Genomic DNA, 15600 nt, shown 5'->3' with positions numbered 1-15600 from the left:
TGGAGCCATTTTTCCTAAGACTTCCCATAACATTCTTATCCATTTGTTAAAATAATGTTTTCAAATCAGAAAACAATGTTTCTGGAACACTCAGAAGTACAATCTGGAAGGATTTTGCAAAGCAAAAATGTTCAAGAAACAGAATCAAACCCTATTTTGATTTTAAATACTCAGTCCCCAAGTGATCATAATATGTGAAGCTTTGGAAAAACAAAAATTCCAAGGACACCTGTGGGGAAAAGGGTCAATAAAACCAGGTTCTTTCATCATGAAGCTATTTATACAAAACCTCTGACAAGTTCCAACAAGCACCATCCCCCTTTCTGGTGGTGGTCGGAGGCACAGCACTGAGTCAGAGGGCTCTGCCGCAGGTCCAGAGCTGAGCCCGCTTGGAAAGCTTTGGGCAGCTCCACTGGGGCCACAGTCCACATGGGAAGGTGCAGTGAAGTCTGGGCTGATGGAACTGTGATACACACTTGCTTGGTGCATGTGCACATGGTAGCAAGGACCTCCAGACATATAAGATAGCCCCTATTGCTGCCTTTGGGAAACATTCAGTATTTGCTTTAAAAATAACAATAATAAAAGAACGGTAACTCGGACTTTCAGTGGATGTTCTGGAGTGGTGTGTATAACATGCATAAAATTACCCTACTCTGAAGTATAAAATTCCACATACCATTGGAAAATAAATTTTATTCCTCCTGGGATCTGACAATTTTCTGGCTCTCTGTATCAGTAAACAAAGAAAAAAGTAAGCAATACAGCTTGCTGGATGCAGTGGGAAGAGCAATGAAACTCCAGGGCACCAGGTCAACCTCTGGAACAGAGGCTTTTTTTCAATGCTTCTATTGCCAAGACTCAATTGAGTAAGGCTGCAATATTCCCAGCATAGCAGGACACAGAGTGGGCTTAGACAGCGGCACAGGCTCTCTTGGATGTGTATGTACACTTGCATGGGTGAAAAGGATTTGCCATCTTTTCAGTAACACTGGAAGCTTTTCAGCCTGCTAAAGTGGATCTCTGGTGTAGTTTTACCACATTTCTCTCTGGGATTTCTCAGAAGGGAAAAAAAAATAAAGCCACATGTGGTGGCTTGCACGTATGCAGAACACCTGAAGCTTGTGGAAGCAGATCTATTGCACAGCACAAAGAGGAACAGCAGCCTGCTGGCCAGGGTGTCCCAGTGCATTGGAGCTGCCACACAACCACCACAGGTCCCAGGCTCAGATCTGCTCACAGTGTGTGCTCCTTTTGAGCTGCATATGAATGTATGAATCATCTGTGTAGCTCCTGGGCTGCAAAGACTCATGCTTTTAGCATTTACTCTTTCCTACATTGAGTAGGCATATGTGATGGGTGCAGCTGGGAAACGCATACATGTTAAGGCTGTGACTTGTGTATATATGACTAATGAACATGCATAACTTTATTGGTACCAACAACTAAGAAATGAGTAACAGGAGAAAAAATATAGCAGATCTGCATTTTCTTTTCTATAAAACTAACATTTTTCTTTTTAGCTTTTATTTTTGTTGGGATTTGATTTTTTGGATGTTGTTTTAAAAGCATCTAATGCATTTGGCATTGATTAGAAAAGTATACTTCATGTGTACTTTTTGTGTACTTTTTCTGTACACTTTTTTGTGTATACTTTTCTGTGTACACTTTATGTGTACTTTTCTGAGTAATACACTGTCTTTCTGACTGATATGCGGTCTTTCAGACTTAGATACAGAGGATTTGCATGGATTTGAGATTTTAACAGACCTCCCAATGAGATTATAAGAAGATTTTTAAAGGGCTGTTCTAAACTCACAGTATTTCTTCTCTCTAGAAATGATAAAAATAAAGCATGTCAGGTTTCTAAGAAACTCTGATAACTTTCATGATGTTTTCCTAAAAATATCTATTTGCCTTGTATTACTTAAGAGCGTAACACACTCATATGGCTCAGGCCAAAGCTGCTGCAAAGAGCTAAAACCCAAGAAATAGAGAAATTTCTATTTCTGTTTGGACTGCTTATATGCACACCTTGGTAAGAATATTACTACATCATGCTTGTAAGATCTGACTGTACATTCCTCAAAGATAAAGCGCATTTCAAAGGAGTGCTTGTTTCTGTTTCTGAGGTGTAGGCATGAATTTATATAGAAGTGCTAAACTTACTGATGTCAGGCAGTTAGGCTTGCTATCTTTTTGTCATTTTCATAAGGAAATGTGAGAGTCTGCATCAGCGAGCATCACAAAATGTGTACACACCATAGCATTTAAAATTTTGCATGAATTATATGGTTGTGTAGATTTCCAGTGTATTTTACTGTTGTATTTATCATCTGTGTGATGGTAAAATCTTCAGAGCTCTGGGGATGTTTCAAGATACCGCAGAAGTTTATGTAGGTATCTACATGGCCCTAAACTGGACAGCAGATGTCCATAAAGAGATTCAGAGCATGGCAGACCCCTGCACAATGCTTAAAATCTGTGAAACAGTGATGGGGACAAAGCTATTATTCGTAAAACGAGAATTTTACCTGGTCTTGCTGCTTCTGTACTTTTATAAATTATACAAATCCAAGAGGCACAGCTACTAGCAAAAGCAACATGAGTAATAGTACTTTAAATTAATGTTTATAGAGATCTTGGAGAATACACCAAAAATTCAAGGCACAGCACTCAGGGGTGAAACGTGACCAAATGTTTCTGCCACTTTTACCAAGGCAGATTGGGGTAACACACTAAGCATCACACAGCAGTTCCCAACTGTAACCTCTTACAGTCCCCAGTGATGAAGAAAGGATACATTTCTAACTTAATGCAGACTGCCACATGGTAAAACCATCTGGGAAGTTATTTTGAAGGAAACAGATGGAAAAGGAAGAGATTCCTCTGAATGTAGTGTAAGATTTACATTATCCTCCATGAACTTCCATGTAGTCCCCATGTTTATATAATTTATCATGATTTCCTCAGACAGCTGAGATTAGGAAGCCTGCATGAGCTCATGTTCTTGTTGTTAATTCTGATTCTGAACCTCCCTCCTTTAAAGGGAAATTTAGTAGTGTAAAAAGAAAACTGAGAAAGGCAACCAGACTTAAGTGAAACCCAGCAGCATGGAGTTCCTGATATCCCAGGAATTATGCTGCTTTACCTCCTCCTTCTTTCATCCTCAGGAAGACACTGCCAGGACTGCTTGCTCACAGGGATAATTTTTGTTCTCTGCTGTGCACCCACACCCAACAAAATCATGAAGTTGAGCTAGAATAAGCATGGTATTGGGGCCTAATAAAATCAGGAAGGGTTAAAGAGAAGTCCATGTTTTGACTTCAATGATTGGGGGTTGGACTACATGGCCTGTAAAGGTCCCTTCCAACCCAAACCATTCTATGATTCTGTGATTCTATAATTTCGCTGAACAGCCCCCAGGCCAAGGATTAAGAAAAAAAAAAAAAAAAGAAATGTTCCCTGAGTAAAGACACGGCACACAAATAATTTAAAGTGTAATTTCATTAGTTACGTTGTGATGACTGGGGATTTTGTAAAAAGTTCTCTCTCTTCTTTCATGCATCCTTCTGTGCCTCTTCGTTTTCTATACAAACATTTCCTTTACTGATGGGAATGTCAAGGGGCCTCCTTTTCTCACTCTCTTTCTCTCTGTCACTGGCCACAGAGATGCTACTGAGGCACCATGCAGCAGCAGCTGCATCTGGCTGGCTGAAACACTCTACAGCATCCCCGTCACAGTCCCTGCTTGGGGAAAGAAGGGATAGGAAGATCCATACAGGCAACCCTGGTGCTTTGGTTCAAACATCTACATCATTTTGCCATCAATTAAATCTGTCATTACATCGTTCTGCTACAAAAAGAGTCTCAGGCCCCCTCCTTGCCTTCCTACACCACGGCCCCAGTCATTCCTTCCTCTCTTGTGCTAGGGCTTGTGGTCAATTACTATTCAAGAAAAACATGTACATGAGTAAGTGCACAAGGAGATTAGTGGCATCACACATGCCATCAGTGGCAAGGCTGCAAGCAGAGCCACCAGCTCCAGAGCCCTTTGCCCTGCTCACCCCGGTGGGGATGAACTCTGCTACATAACAGAGAAAACCGCAATACGAACAGCAAGCCAGGGGTCTTTGCCAGTTGGATTTACCTTCCTTTGCACAGCAGGGTTTAAGCTTCCTTGTTTCTCAGCTGCCACGGAGGAGATAGCTGACTTTGTGCTCACCAGCAGACTTACTACCATGTAGGAATGGCCTGAATGTGGCTGTAACGGTTCAAGGATGTAAGTGAGACCAGTGAGAGGAAATATCTTTTATTAGAACAACTTGATGTGTTTTGAATCGTGTGGTGTAGTCAGAAGGTTACAGATGGTACGTCCTTGGGGACTCACTTTGTGTTGCTCACATAGCCAGGCTAATAAAAGACATTACCTCTCCTTGCAAGACTTACCTCACTTGAAAACACTACTACATTCATCCTGTATATTATGTCTGCCATTCGGAGACATTAATATTGTTGCAAGTGCCATGGATTCATCATTACTGTGACTGTATTGATTTCTTTTGTACAAATGCGATTCCTGCACATGCTTTCGAGAGTTACATCATCTCACCCCTCCAACTTACAGGTAGGATGTTTTCTCTTTCTTACGTAACAACTCCTAATTCTGATTACAGCAGACATTACAATAATGTACACTGTGCAATAATGTACTGAAACCATAAGATGGAAAAAGAGAAGTATTATTTCCTCCTGAAAGCAGATCTCTTTCCAGAAAAGCAATGGATCCTTTAGGCTCTTGACTCAGCAATCATTTATACTTGCTGAGGTATGGTGGCACAGCCCATGCACTCTGCCAGGCAGGGATAGACCTGTTCCCATGCCCACACGCTGCTGCTGATGTAAAAAAGTCAAAGATTTAGGATGTTGGGTTTCTTCAACATGGGGTAGACTGGGGAAATAATATGGAAGTGATCATAAATGCAGAGTTTGACTGGTTTCATGACACCTTAGCTTGCGCTTTGTCCAAGGTATTAAAGAAGAAGGTATTAAAGAATTTGAACCGGAAGTTCAAATATGTTAGTCTTTGTGACAGATCTAGTTTGGTTATCAAGTTCAGCCTATTTTGTTTTGTGGATTTAGAGGCTCCTTTAAAACAGTAGTGAGAAGGGTTTTATACCTGTGCCCCCTCCTTCCTGTAAACAGTCCCTAGTTACGCACATTCAGGACACCCAGAGTTACATATCACATTCCGGAGTCACGCTAAGTGTGTGTGCATGTGCCTGCATTATTGTCGCAAGGTGGCTGCTGCAGAAAGAGGACACTGTTCACTGCTTCCTCCTCTCATTCCCAAGGGCCACCATGTGAATTATTCTGCTGGTTGTGCCTGGCAAGCCAACAGCTGTCCCCCAGCTCATATGATTAATATATTTTCCTTCATTCTTTACAGTAAAAAAGAGCAGTTCAAATACTGAGGAATTATTTAATTTAAAGTATTCCAAAGAATTTAGATTTGATTTTCTTACCTGAGCAGGCTTCTTTTGAACCACTTGTTGAGGCTGAAAAGTAAAACAAATGCATGGTGAGAAACCAAATTCACTGAGGTCACTTAATTGTGGTTTCACAGATGCTGGGAGAAATGTTTTCAGCAAAAGAAGTAAAACAAAGGAAAAGCTCACATTCAGAAACGGAACGATGAACATACCCAGCTCTCACCCCTGGCCTCTCCTACACCTATCTATGATCTTGCTTTGAAGTCATTCAGGTTACTGTGGATGCAGAGGAATATGTTAAGTTTATTTAATTACAATCAAGATGAAATCTAATTTAGCATGCTACAACTTTCGGCTCTTCTATGGTACTGCTAGATTTACTTTACTGCATTATTTAGCAGACTGTGACAGTGACCTAATTTTATAACTAGATCTTCTTGTCTGTACCGATGCTGTTCACTCTCTTCCCACTCTCTTTCAGCTGTGAGTGAAGCGTCCTGCTGTGGGGAGGCTCTCTCTCCTGGCCATGAGCAGGAGCACAGCTTGGACAGAGAGGTGAAGGACACATAACCTCACTCCTGAGCCAGGGCTTCCTGCTTGAACAAAGCTATCCTTGTCAAAACCAGGAGACTGGGATGGGCAGTGACTCCAGCTTTTGGAAGCTCTGGTTGCACAAAGGTGATGCTGGGCTGAGCGTTGTGAACCTGTTGATACGATTTTGGGAAGGCCCATCATAAGGCAGGTTGGGTGTGTGGGCAGGGAAAGCTGGCGGTTGTGTCCGCCTGCCTACGCAGGACCTGGTGTCACAGCCATGGGTTCCTCAGCAAGTCTCCTTCCTGGCTGCTACCACCCAGGAATGGGAAATGTGGTCCGTACACGTCAGGACACTCACCAAGGTGCCCGTGCTCTTCATTCCCACACCAGGGAGGAGGAGGAGTAGTACCAATTAAGGAACTAATACAAGCACACTTAAAATACACCACCACCCACACAATGTGACAACCCTTGCGGGTGCTAGAAGCAGCACAGAATAATAAAACCATAGATAAAGGATGAAATCCTGACATCAGGAGCACAAAAGAGCTTTTCTTACTTCAGTGGGGCAAAGCTGCTGCCATCCTCCCCTGCAGGACTTTCTGTTTTCAAAGTATATGAATTGCATCCAATGATTTTCTTCCTGCCCTTCCTTCCTGCCTGTTCCTAGTCCCAGCCATGATTTCAGTGACTTGTTTGGGCAGAGGCCAACAAGCTGTCCCTTTGCGTGGCCAAAAAAACTAATTTTCATGACAGTGTAGTAGGAAATAACTGGAATATTTCTGAATAAACAGTTCAGTGTAACTGGCTTTTCACAGCAATATTTCAGTGAGAAGGATCAATGAAAATGTAAATTAAATGTAATTGATTAATTTCAGACTGCCTACCACAAGCGTCCCATTTTAACAAGAGATGCTTTGTTTATTTTCAGTCTTTTTCAAATTCAGCGGAATCCTATTGCTGTAATATTTTTGTATCTGTGCCTCAGGCTCCTAGTTCTGCTCTCAAATAAATACGAGAAAAAAACATCTGATGACAGAGTCCCTCTTTAAACTTCAGGGTGGACCCTTTTCCATTAAATTCCCTTGCAATGGAGAAGCTATTACCAAGGTACATATTTTACTGATGCCTTCTCCAGGTGGACTGAAAGCCCTGAACTCATTAATGGACATTTGTTGCCCTTGGAGAAAGGAATGATTTGTTTCAAAGGAATCTCTTGTAATTAAAGAACTTCTTGAACTCTTCAGCAATCTGCCACTAGTGCTTTTCCTCTTTATTTTCTTTTTTTGTCTGCTGATTACACCTGTATACGTGTTTACTCCCAAACCACATGAAATCTGCAGACATCCTCAGAGGCTGATTGTTTTCTCCTGCTCAGAAATACCCATATATTTTTGGCCATGCACTCTGCATTCATGTGACTCTCACACACTGTAGCTCAATGAAATCTTCTGAAAGAGCTGCCAACTCACCAAATTTTCCATGAATTAGGTCCTGACACTTAAATGAGAGGAAAGACAATGTCTGAAACAAGGCCAGCTCTGGCTTTCTGCCTAGTATGTGTCACAGTAATTCTACCAGCTGCCCTTCTACACAGCAATCCATACTTTTCAGACCACCAAAAAGCCCCTTGAATACTTTCAGTGATAGCTGGAACTCAAGCTGCCAGCGTGTTTTCCCAGCCTCTGGCACCCAGCAGCTTCAGACTGGACCTAGAAAGTTTTTTGTATGTGTTTGTTTTGTTTTGTTTTTACTTTTATGAATGGCTTTCGCAGGGGACTCTGACTCCAGCACAATCCTATCCAGCCATTCATAAAAAGCAGAGGGAAAATATTGTACTTTGCTCAGTTGGAAACTGTCTCTGATACTGACCAAGGCTTTCAAGAATGTTATTAATTCAAGACCTTTGCTATCATAGTGCTTCATGTCGAGAGCTCCTTGGCAGTGGCTGCTTGCTGCCGGCTAGGTTTCCAGTGGATCTGGGATATGAAGTTCAGTGTGTGTTATGTCTTATCCCTCAAATGGAAGAAGTACAGCTATGGAAGCTCAAAAGGTGGGCTTAGCCCTACAGCCAGTGTTAACGACACACATCACCAATATGCCAAGAGCTGTCTGTGCCCACTTGTGCCATGCTGAGGGCTCCAGCTTGTAGCGGCTAAATCACTGCAAGTGCTCTTTTTCAGGGGCACTGCTTTTCCTACTTCAGCCTGGCTGTCTGGATGAATGCAGGCTGGATAAATCCAGCAAGACCCAGTCCTGAGAGGGTTGCAGTGTCCGCTCACTTAGGTCACCCCAAACCAGAAGAAATGAAGCACACTGAAATAATGACAGATTTCCTAAGCAACTCTCGTCATTTCTTTTTACTGTTGTGGATGTGATGCCTTTGGAAACTTCTGGACGCACTATGAATACAAATGCCTGGACTCACTAAGCTTTGTGTTCACTGAGTTAAGAGATCTTTTCAGGACTTCAAAGGAGACACCTCTGATTCAAAACAGTGTTGCAACAGCATGTTGAACCAGCTAGAAAGAAAAAGAATCTGTCTTGGTTATGGAAAAGACTGGAACCATAAAGAAAAGCCAAGGACAAGGGATTTTTGAAGAGGTGCTTTGGAGCAAAATAAAGTTGTATACATGACACAAGAACTCCGAACTATTATGCACACCACTAGAAGCCTGCAGAATATGACGGCAGACCTGGTCTCCCAGATGCTCTCTCATTTATGTCAGTGATTGTATGTAAGGGGAGCTTCAGGCAACATGTGACTTTCACATTCTATTTTTATCATAAGTTTAAAAACCAGCTATTGTACACTGAATGTGTATCAGCTGAAATTCCATGCTCTTGAAAACAGAATTCAGGGTTTTTTCCATCATATACAAGTACAAGTCAGCCTTAGGTAGCTTTCTTAAATCTGTATGATACAGAAAGAACAGTGACAGCATTGGTAAAAATCCTATGACCATGTCATTTGAATGTCTGTCACTTAAGAACAAATCCAAAGTACAGCAGATTTTCTTTTGCCGTGTTTAAACTACGTGAGCTAAGGTAAAAGACAATAATTTAAAACTTCATAAGATTCCTAACTTTGAACAGAAAAATATTAAACGACCTAAAGAGGGAAGTACACAAACCTCTGAGTGGTTTTATCTTTGCTGTAAGTTTTGAATGTTCAAAGCCCAACTGTTTATTTTCTACAACACACTTATTCCACTCCTCCTTTGTCACTTCACTCCTCTTTTTATCACCTAATTCTGTTACTTTACTCTCTGTCAGTATCTTAGATGTGTCCTTATATCCTATACAGACACTGGTTAAAGAATTTCTTTGCTTTCTATATGAGAACAAAAGAGTAGCCTCATGTAATAAGTCCATATTCATCTTGTACCAGTGGTCTAAAGTTGTATCAAATTCAATTCGCCACACTTTGGATTTGCATACTCCTTCTTATCCTGTGACTTTTTACGGGATTACAAAAATAAGGAAGGACAAGGGTAAGTCTGTGTCAACTAGTATGAGCAATGCTGGACACATTTTTGGTGTTCAGAAATAAAAGCACTGGTTTGAATGCAAATCAACCCTTGACTGCTGTGCCTGAAGCTCCAAGGGCAAGCTGCACACTCACAATGCTCCTAGATTTTGTGCTCGTGTCTTCCTCTGCAAACTAAGTGTGATGAAAATGTTTGACTGATGCTTCTTGGCAACAGTGATTCCCTGTTTTATTCCCACAGCTTGACACAGACAAGACATTCACAAGGATGTAGCTCTTCTAGTGAGACTAAATGACCAGGATGGAAACTAATACCCAGTTAGGATGACATTTATAGTGCTGACAGCTCAGAGTTGTGTAGAGATGATTAAAATAATTTTGTAGGTCACCCAAACACTTGTAGTTCTAAATTAAAAGATGAGTAAAACCATATTTAGTCTTTTTGTCTATATATCCTCAAAAAATCAGGAAGTACATATTATACCAGTTGAAACAAACATAACCCAAAATAAATCATGTCTTTCAAGCAGTTCCATATGACAGCAGAATAACTACTGTTCTGCCCTACAGCTTTAATTGTTTAAGGTCAAGCCTTTCCCTCCATCTCCCAGCACAGGGCGATCCAACAATGAGACTGGGGTCCTACGCGGTCTGTGAGGGAGCCCCCACCTCTGGGCAAAAGCTGCTTTCAGCTTCACGACCATCAGCAGGGATCAACCCCAGATCACATGGGACGGCGTGCCTGCCATTTGCTCCTCTGATTCAGATATGCTCATGGGTTTCTTTAGAAATTATCTTTCTTTCAAGGGTGTATTGGAAATTTTTTTTTTTACCCCACCAAAAGCAAGGGGGATGCCCCCTCCACCCAAGCAGGATTGGCTTGTGTTTTGGAAGCACAAGGTCATGAATCCTCACGCTTCCATCACACGTTTGCAGTCAACTGGCAACTGTGGTGTCTGTGTACGCACACTGCTGTGGGTCATTAGGATCTAACAGCAAAACCATCTGGCCCTCAGAGTTCAAAAGAGATCTGACAGTCCTCTGTGCAGTCTCATAAATGAGGTTAATAGTAATCTGTGGAGAATTTTGGCAAAATCTGTGGAACTTTTATTCTTTATTTTCTATCCTACTTGGCACTCCTCTGAGTTTTTAACACCAAATACAAAGTCAGGTCTTTCAAAAAATATTTATTAGCTTATTAATCTGACCTCCCCTGACTGCTGCTGGAAAACCCTGCAACATCTCAGAGCTGCACCAATAACTTCAGCCGATGACAAAGTAAATAGTACTTATATTGTACTTGTGGAAGAGAGCAGAGAACATCAGAGTTGTTCAAGTACACAAAGTGACATTAAATAGTTGTCTGGTAACAAAATTTTATGTTTCAAATGATGAATACAAAACACATTGCTTCAAATTACTCCTTCGGTAGCCTGAAAATTCAGGCTCTGGAACATATATCCAGTCAGGTATCTATATATCCAATGGAAGTCAAAGAATTGACTTAGCAGGGTCAGCATTTCCCACGTTTTGTTTACAGAAGACTACATTCACTATAGAACATCTGTAAGTTGCTACATTTGCAATGGTTTTATGTTCTGACAGGATAAAAATCATGCAAGAAATGTATTGAAAAATAAAATTACTTTTCAGTTGCTTTGATCCAGCCTTCCTCACAGTGGTAGATTTTCCACTGTTACAGATCTTGGTAAGTACAAACTTAATGGTTAGAACAGAAAGGGAAAAAAACTTAATTTTTCTTCATCTACTAGCTGAACTATTAGTTCAGCTAATAGTTCAAGGACAATACCCCATTGAGTTTATCAAAGATATAATCAAAATTCAAAGCACGGTAGCTGTTAGTGCAGTGTTCTTGATAGATGCTATTATTTTTGGTTGTATTTCCATAAAATATGTAGGGTAGTGCAGGTTAAATATCCATTTAATGGGTCTTGTATCTGTAGGTCAATGCTATAAACAAAGTTTAAATTGGCATACTCAGCTAAAATCAGTAAAGTTCAGCAGCAGGAGGATCAGTTGTTGCCGATTGCTCTTCTTCAGAGTTACCTCTGTTCTGTTGGGTTCCTCTGTTAATTCACTATTATCTATTATGTATTTGATAAGCTTTTCTCATACATTTTGCTCAGATTTACTTCAGCACCCTGGGCATTTTTCTGCTAAAATCTTCAGAAGTGATTTCTGTCTTTTTCAATAGTTCTAGCACAAGGTTTAGCATTGAGGGTTTTTCTGACAGGCACCTAAGGAAACATGAGCTGGCTCTTTTGTCTGGCAAACATCATATGCATCTGTCTATTTATAACTTTCTACACAGACAGACTATTGAGAAAGCCAAATGGGAGGTTCCAGTTATTCTTAGCTATAGCATAAGGAAAAAACATACATTTTAGTAGAAAGAAATAAATTATAAGTTATTTGCAAAGAAACCAAGCCCTCATAATTCAAGGATATAAACCAATCAGAAACTACTTACCTTTATACGTTGCAGACTTCGCCAAACAAATAACTATTGTGCAACTGTTTATCTCCAGACTGTCTTGTCTGTTTGGATACAGCAACCCCTGTGTCCACCATGCATTTCTCTTGGGCCATGTGGAAATGATTTTTGGTCACTACAAAACAGGCTAGATTTGAATTGACGACCTAGAGGTGAAAAGCACCATATCACATTACCATCCGGTTCTAACTCTTGTTTTAGAGTCTTCCCTCTCTACTTGCTCCTGCCACATGGACTTAAAAAACAGGGGCAGTTCCTTCTTCAGGGGACACTCCTGGCAGCACCACTGATGGTGGCTGCATGGAGCTCATCAGAGCTGCAGGACTGTCACCAAAGACTCAGCTCCAGAACTGACTGCCAGGAGCTCCTTAATCCCCCTGACCTTTGCATTGGCCTCCAATGAAATAACAGAACAAACAGGGCAGTAAAGTCCCAAACCAGGCAACCTGCCACAAAATCTGCTACTGTTTGGAAACTGAACTCTGAACTTCAGTGGTTTTGCTCAAATCTAACTATTGTCAGGTAACATTTCTCTTTACATCCTCCTACACCCATTCTCCTCCTCATTTAAGGTCATAAAGACATTAACTCATTCAGTACCAGTGTCCTTACGTCATTTAGAGACTGATACATGGGCACAGCCCATTTTCCTCAATGTAGGCTAAGATACAAACAATCAAATTAATTCCCAGGCCTATGAAAGCTTCGGCCAACAACAGGCCCAAGCCTAGAGGCAGGGATGGAAAAAGAACTGAAGTGGCAGTGGCAGTAAACGAAGGGTAAACTGCTCAACTGGGCAGACCAGGGACAACAGTAGCACCCCAGCAGTGCCAGGAGGCAACTCTGACCCTGCCTCATATCTCCATCAGTGTGCTGCTGCAATGTCCATGCCACAGCCAGGAGCTGCACTTCTTCACAAGAGCCCCTGAAGGAGGATACTGGTGAAAATACAGTATGCACTTCTCTCAGCCCTTGGCCATCTTCCCTACCCTTGAAGGTAGTGATTCAAGCCAAAGTGTCTCATTGTTGTCCTTTGGGTATTTCCCAGTGGCAGCCTGTGGCATATTTCTCCAGTTTAGCTGTGCACAAAAAGTGCTGCTGCTTCCAGAAATTTGCACATATTGTTTTAGCACGGCACTTCTCAACCAGAGGAGGAGAGCATCAGAACAGCCACTATATAAAGGCAGGTGCAAGAGAACATGGTCTGCCTACAAAACCTGCAGACTTCACCTATAAAAGAAAACAATCCAGTCCATGTCAACAGCCTGGCTTGCATCCATACTACTTTTCCTCCTCCCATATGAGGCTGTCCCTTCCATGCTGACTAGTCGGAAGAGCCCATGGGCTGTACTACTTCTTAAACCACACCTAGGCACCATGCTAGGTAGCAGAGGACAAGACAGTGAAGGAGAGAAGGTTCTCAATTGCACAGCACAGATGACTGCAGGGCAGTGCTTGAGACTGTGCTGAGGCACTGTTCAGTTCACTGAACACAGACACAACTCTAGAATTTTAGGAAGAGCTGTCTGACCCCTCATCTCCACAAACTGGGGTAAGGATGCAAGGAATCTGGGCAGCCTCTTTTGCAAAGCCATTTCTGCCCCTTTAGAGATGTAAAGCATCTTGTACAGAGCACATGTCTTCATCCCCAGCCCTAGCCCTACAGTCATAAAGGAGTTTCCCCTTCCCATCCAGCACATTGCCCCCATGATCTCCCATTGCCCTGTGACAGCTAGGCAGGGTTTTCCTCCAAAGAAAAACTATACAGCGCAAGGAAGGCCTGGCTGATCTTCTGCAGCTGAGGATCTGGCCTGAGGCACTTCTCTTGAACTTCTTTGTCTGAGCAGATCCATTGGTAGCCACATGGTTGGCTGGGGATGTTTTCCTATGTCTGGGATATACAGATGTCTGATAGCTGTCTGTCTATCAAATAGATTTGATAATTACTACTGCCTCCAGGAAACTGATGCTGCTAAGAGGGTCTGTCAGAGTCTGACCAGAACCTGCTGATGCCCTGGCACAGTTTCATAAAGAAGTCCAAAACAGAAAAACTGTACTTGAAATATACTAGCGGTTTGGTGGCAAGTTGTTGTAATTAATCCACTTCCTGGCTTGATATATTTTGGGATCATCCTCGTGCGTGTTAAGTGCTGAACTCAGTTCATATTGTTATTTTTCAAATGGAAATTACATTAATTATATGCAAAGGTATGATTTGTAGGCACTCCTTGCAATGCAGAAAAAACCCTCACTGCATTGCATTTTTCATGTGCTTTTACCATTCACTCATTAATAGGAACTTCATCATAAGCGTCGTTCTGAAATCTGCATGACACGGTAATGTATCTTAAAAGATGGTAGCAAAACGATTTTTTCTTTCAGGCAGCTAGAACTCATTTACTAAATGATTGCAAAGTCGAACTCTGCAATATCCTATCATCAGCCTCTCAACAGCACCAGAAATATGAATAGTGTCCACGTACACATACTTCCCTCAGTCTAAAAGAGAGAGAAATAAGGGGGAAGAAAGGAAGGGAGAAAGATTTTGCTCTTGATAATCCTGGTGCAATTTTAGAGTTGTTCTATTTATGTCCCTGGACAGACTCTGAATTTAGCTCAGTCTAGGAGAGAAGAATTTGACTGTAATTTTTACAGGACAATTACCTGACTGTCTAGCTACAGTTATTTAATAGCATTTTGGAAGCTACATCTGACCTGAAGATCCCATTTGTTGCTTGGATCTAACAATGTGAACATCAAAGGTATGTGTGTAAGGTATGCACACAAATCCCCTGCAGCTTTTTTCATAATAGTACTGAAATCCAATACCAGACCAAGAATGTGGCGCCCGGAGCACCCTACTACAGCCCTGCTCCCTGGTACAGCTTAAAGTGGTTTCCTCACTCACAGAGCTCCATCTGCCACTTGGAAAGCAGCCTGCTTTTAAATGTTGTGGTTGCTAGGGAGTACTTGTGAACATTTTAGCAAACACAGGTCATTTCAGAGAACAGGACTGCTCAATATTTACTCTCAGTTTCTGATAACTCTTCCATGTTTCGTTGTTTCTGTTGTTTACGTGACAAAACCTACTTTTTCATGTTACAAAAAACAAAGCTAAATTTTGTCCCTGGCTAAATTCTGCCCTTAGTTCAAACCAGTTCCAGAGTCTACCCAAAGAGATAAATGCCTCCATTTCCCAACTAGACACATGTAAGTGTTCTTGGAACCTATGTGGTTTGGTGTGCCAAAAATACACCGTTTGGTAGCATCTGTAGCTAGGTGGTCCTGGCAACAGAGGTGCAAGCAGCTTGTTAGATGAAAGAGAAGGATAGCTGGCCTCCAAATATTGCTGTAGTTGGCACAGACATACCCTTTCTGGGAATTGGGTACATTGGATAGAAAGAAGCTGGATTTGCAGCTGAATAAAACTTGCTTCCATGAGATCAAGTATTATATCAGCACCAGATCATTTAACGGCAGTTGCAACACCATTTTAGCACTGGCAGCAATGTGACCAAGGATAATCTGATACTTAATACTGTTAATTAATACCTGTTACTCTAGGTATT

The 15600-nt window shown here is 41.6% G+C and overlaps 1 protein-coding gene across 3 annotated transcripts in view; it reads right to left on the bottom strand.

Moving 5' to 3' along the window:
• Positions 1-15600, bottom strand: part of HMGA2 (high mobility group AT-hook 2) — a 118230-nt gene that overhangs the window by 18491 nt on the left and 84139 nt on the right. For 2 of the 3 annotated variants that reach the window (XM_009563372.2, XM_054056762.1), the window contains one exon: positions 5526-5558. In XM_009563372.2, the coding sequence (XP_009561667.1) occupies positions 5526-5558 (33 nt within the window). Of the gene's footprint in view, positions 1-5525; positions 5559-12007; positions 12178-15600 lie in introns of all 3 variants that reach the window. The other variant, XM_054056760.1, reaches the window with a different exon arrangement.

This window comes from Cuculus canorus, chromosome 1, assembly GCF_017976375.1.
Source record: "Cuculus canorus isolate bCucCan1 chromosome 1, bCucCan1.pri, whole genome shotgun sequence".
NCBI lineage: Eukaryota > Metazoa > Chordata > Aves > Cuculiformes > Cuculidae > Cuculus > Cuculus canorus.
Note: the sequence above shows the minus strand (reverse complement) of the source record. Positions and strands in the feature narration are given on the sequence as shown.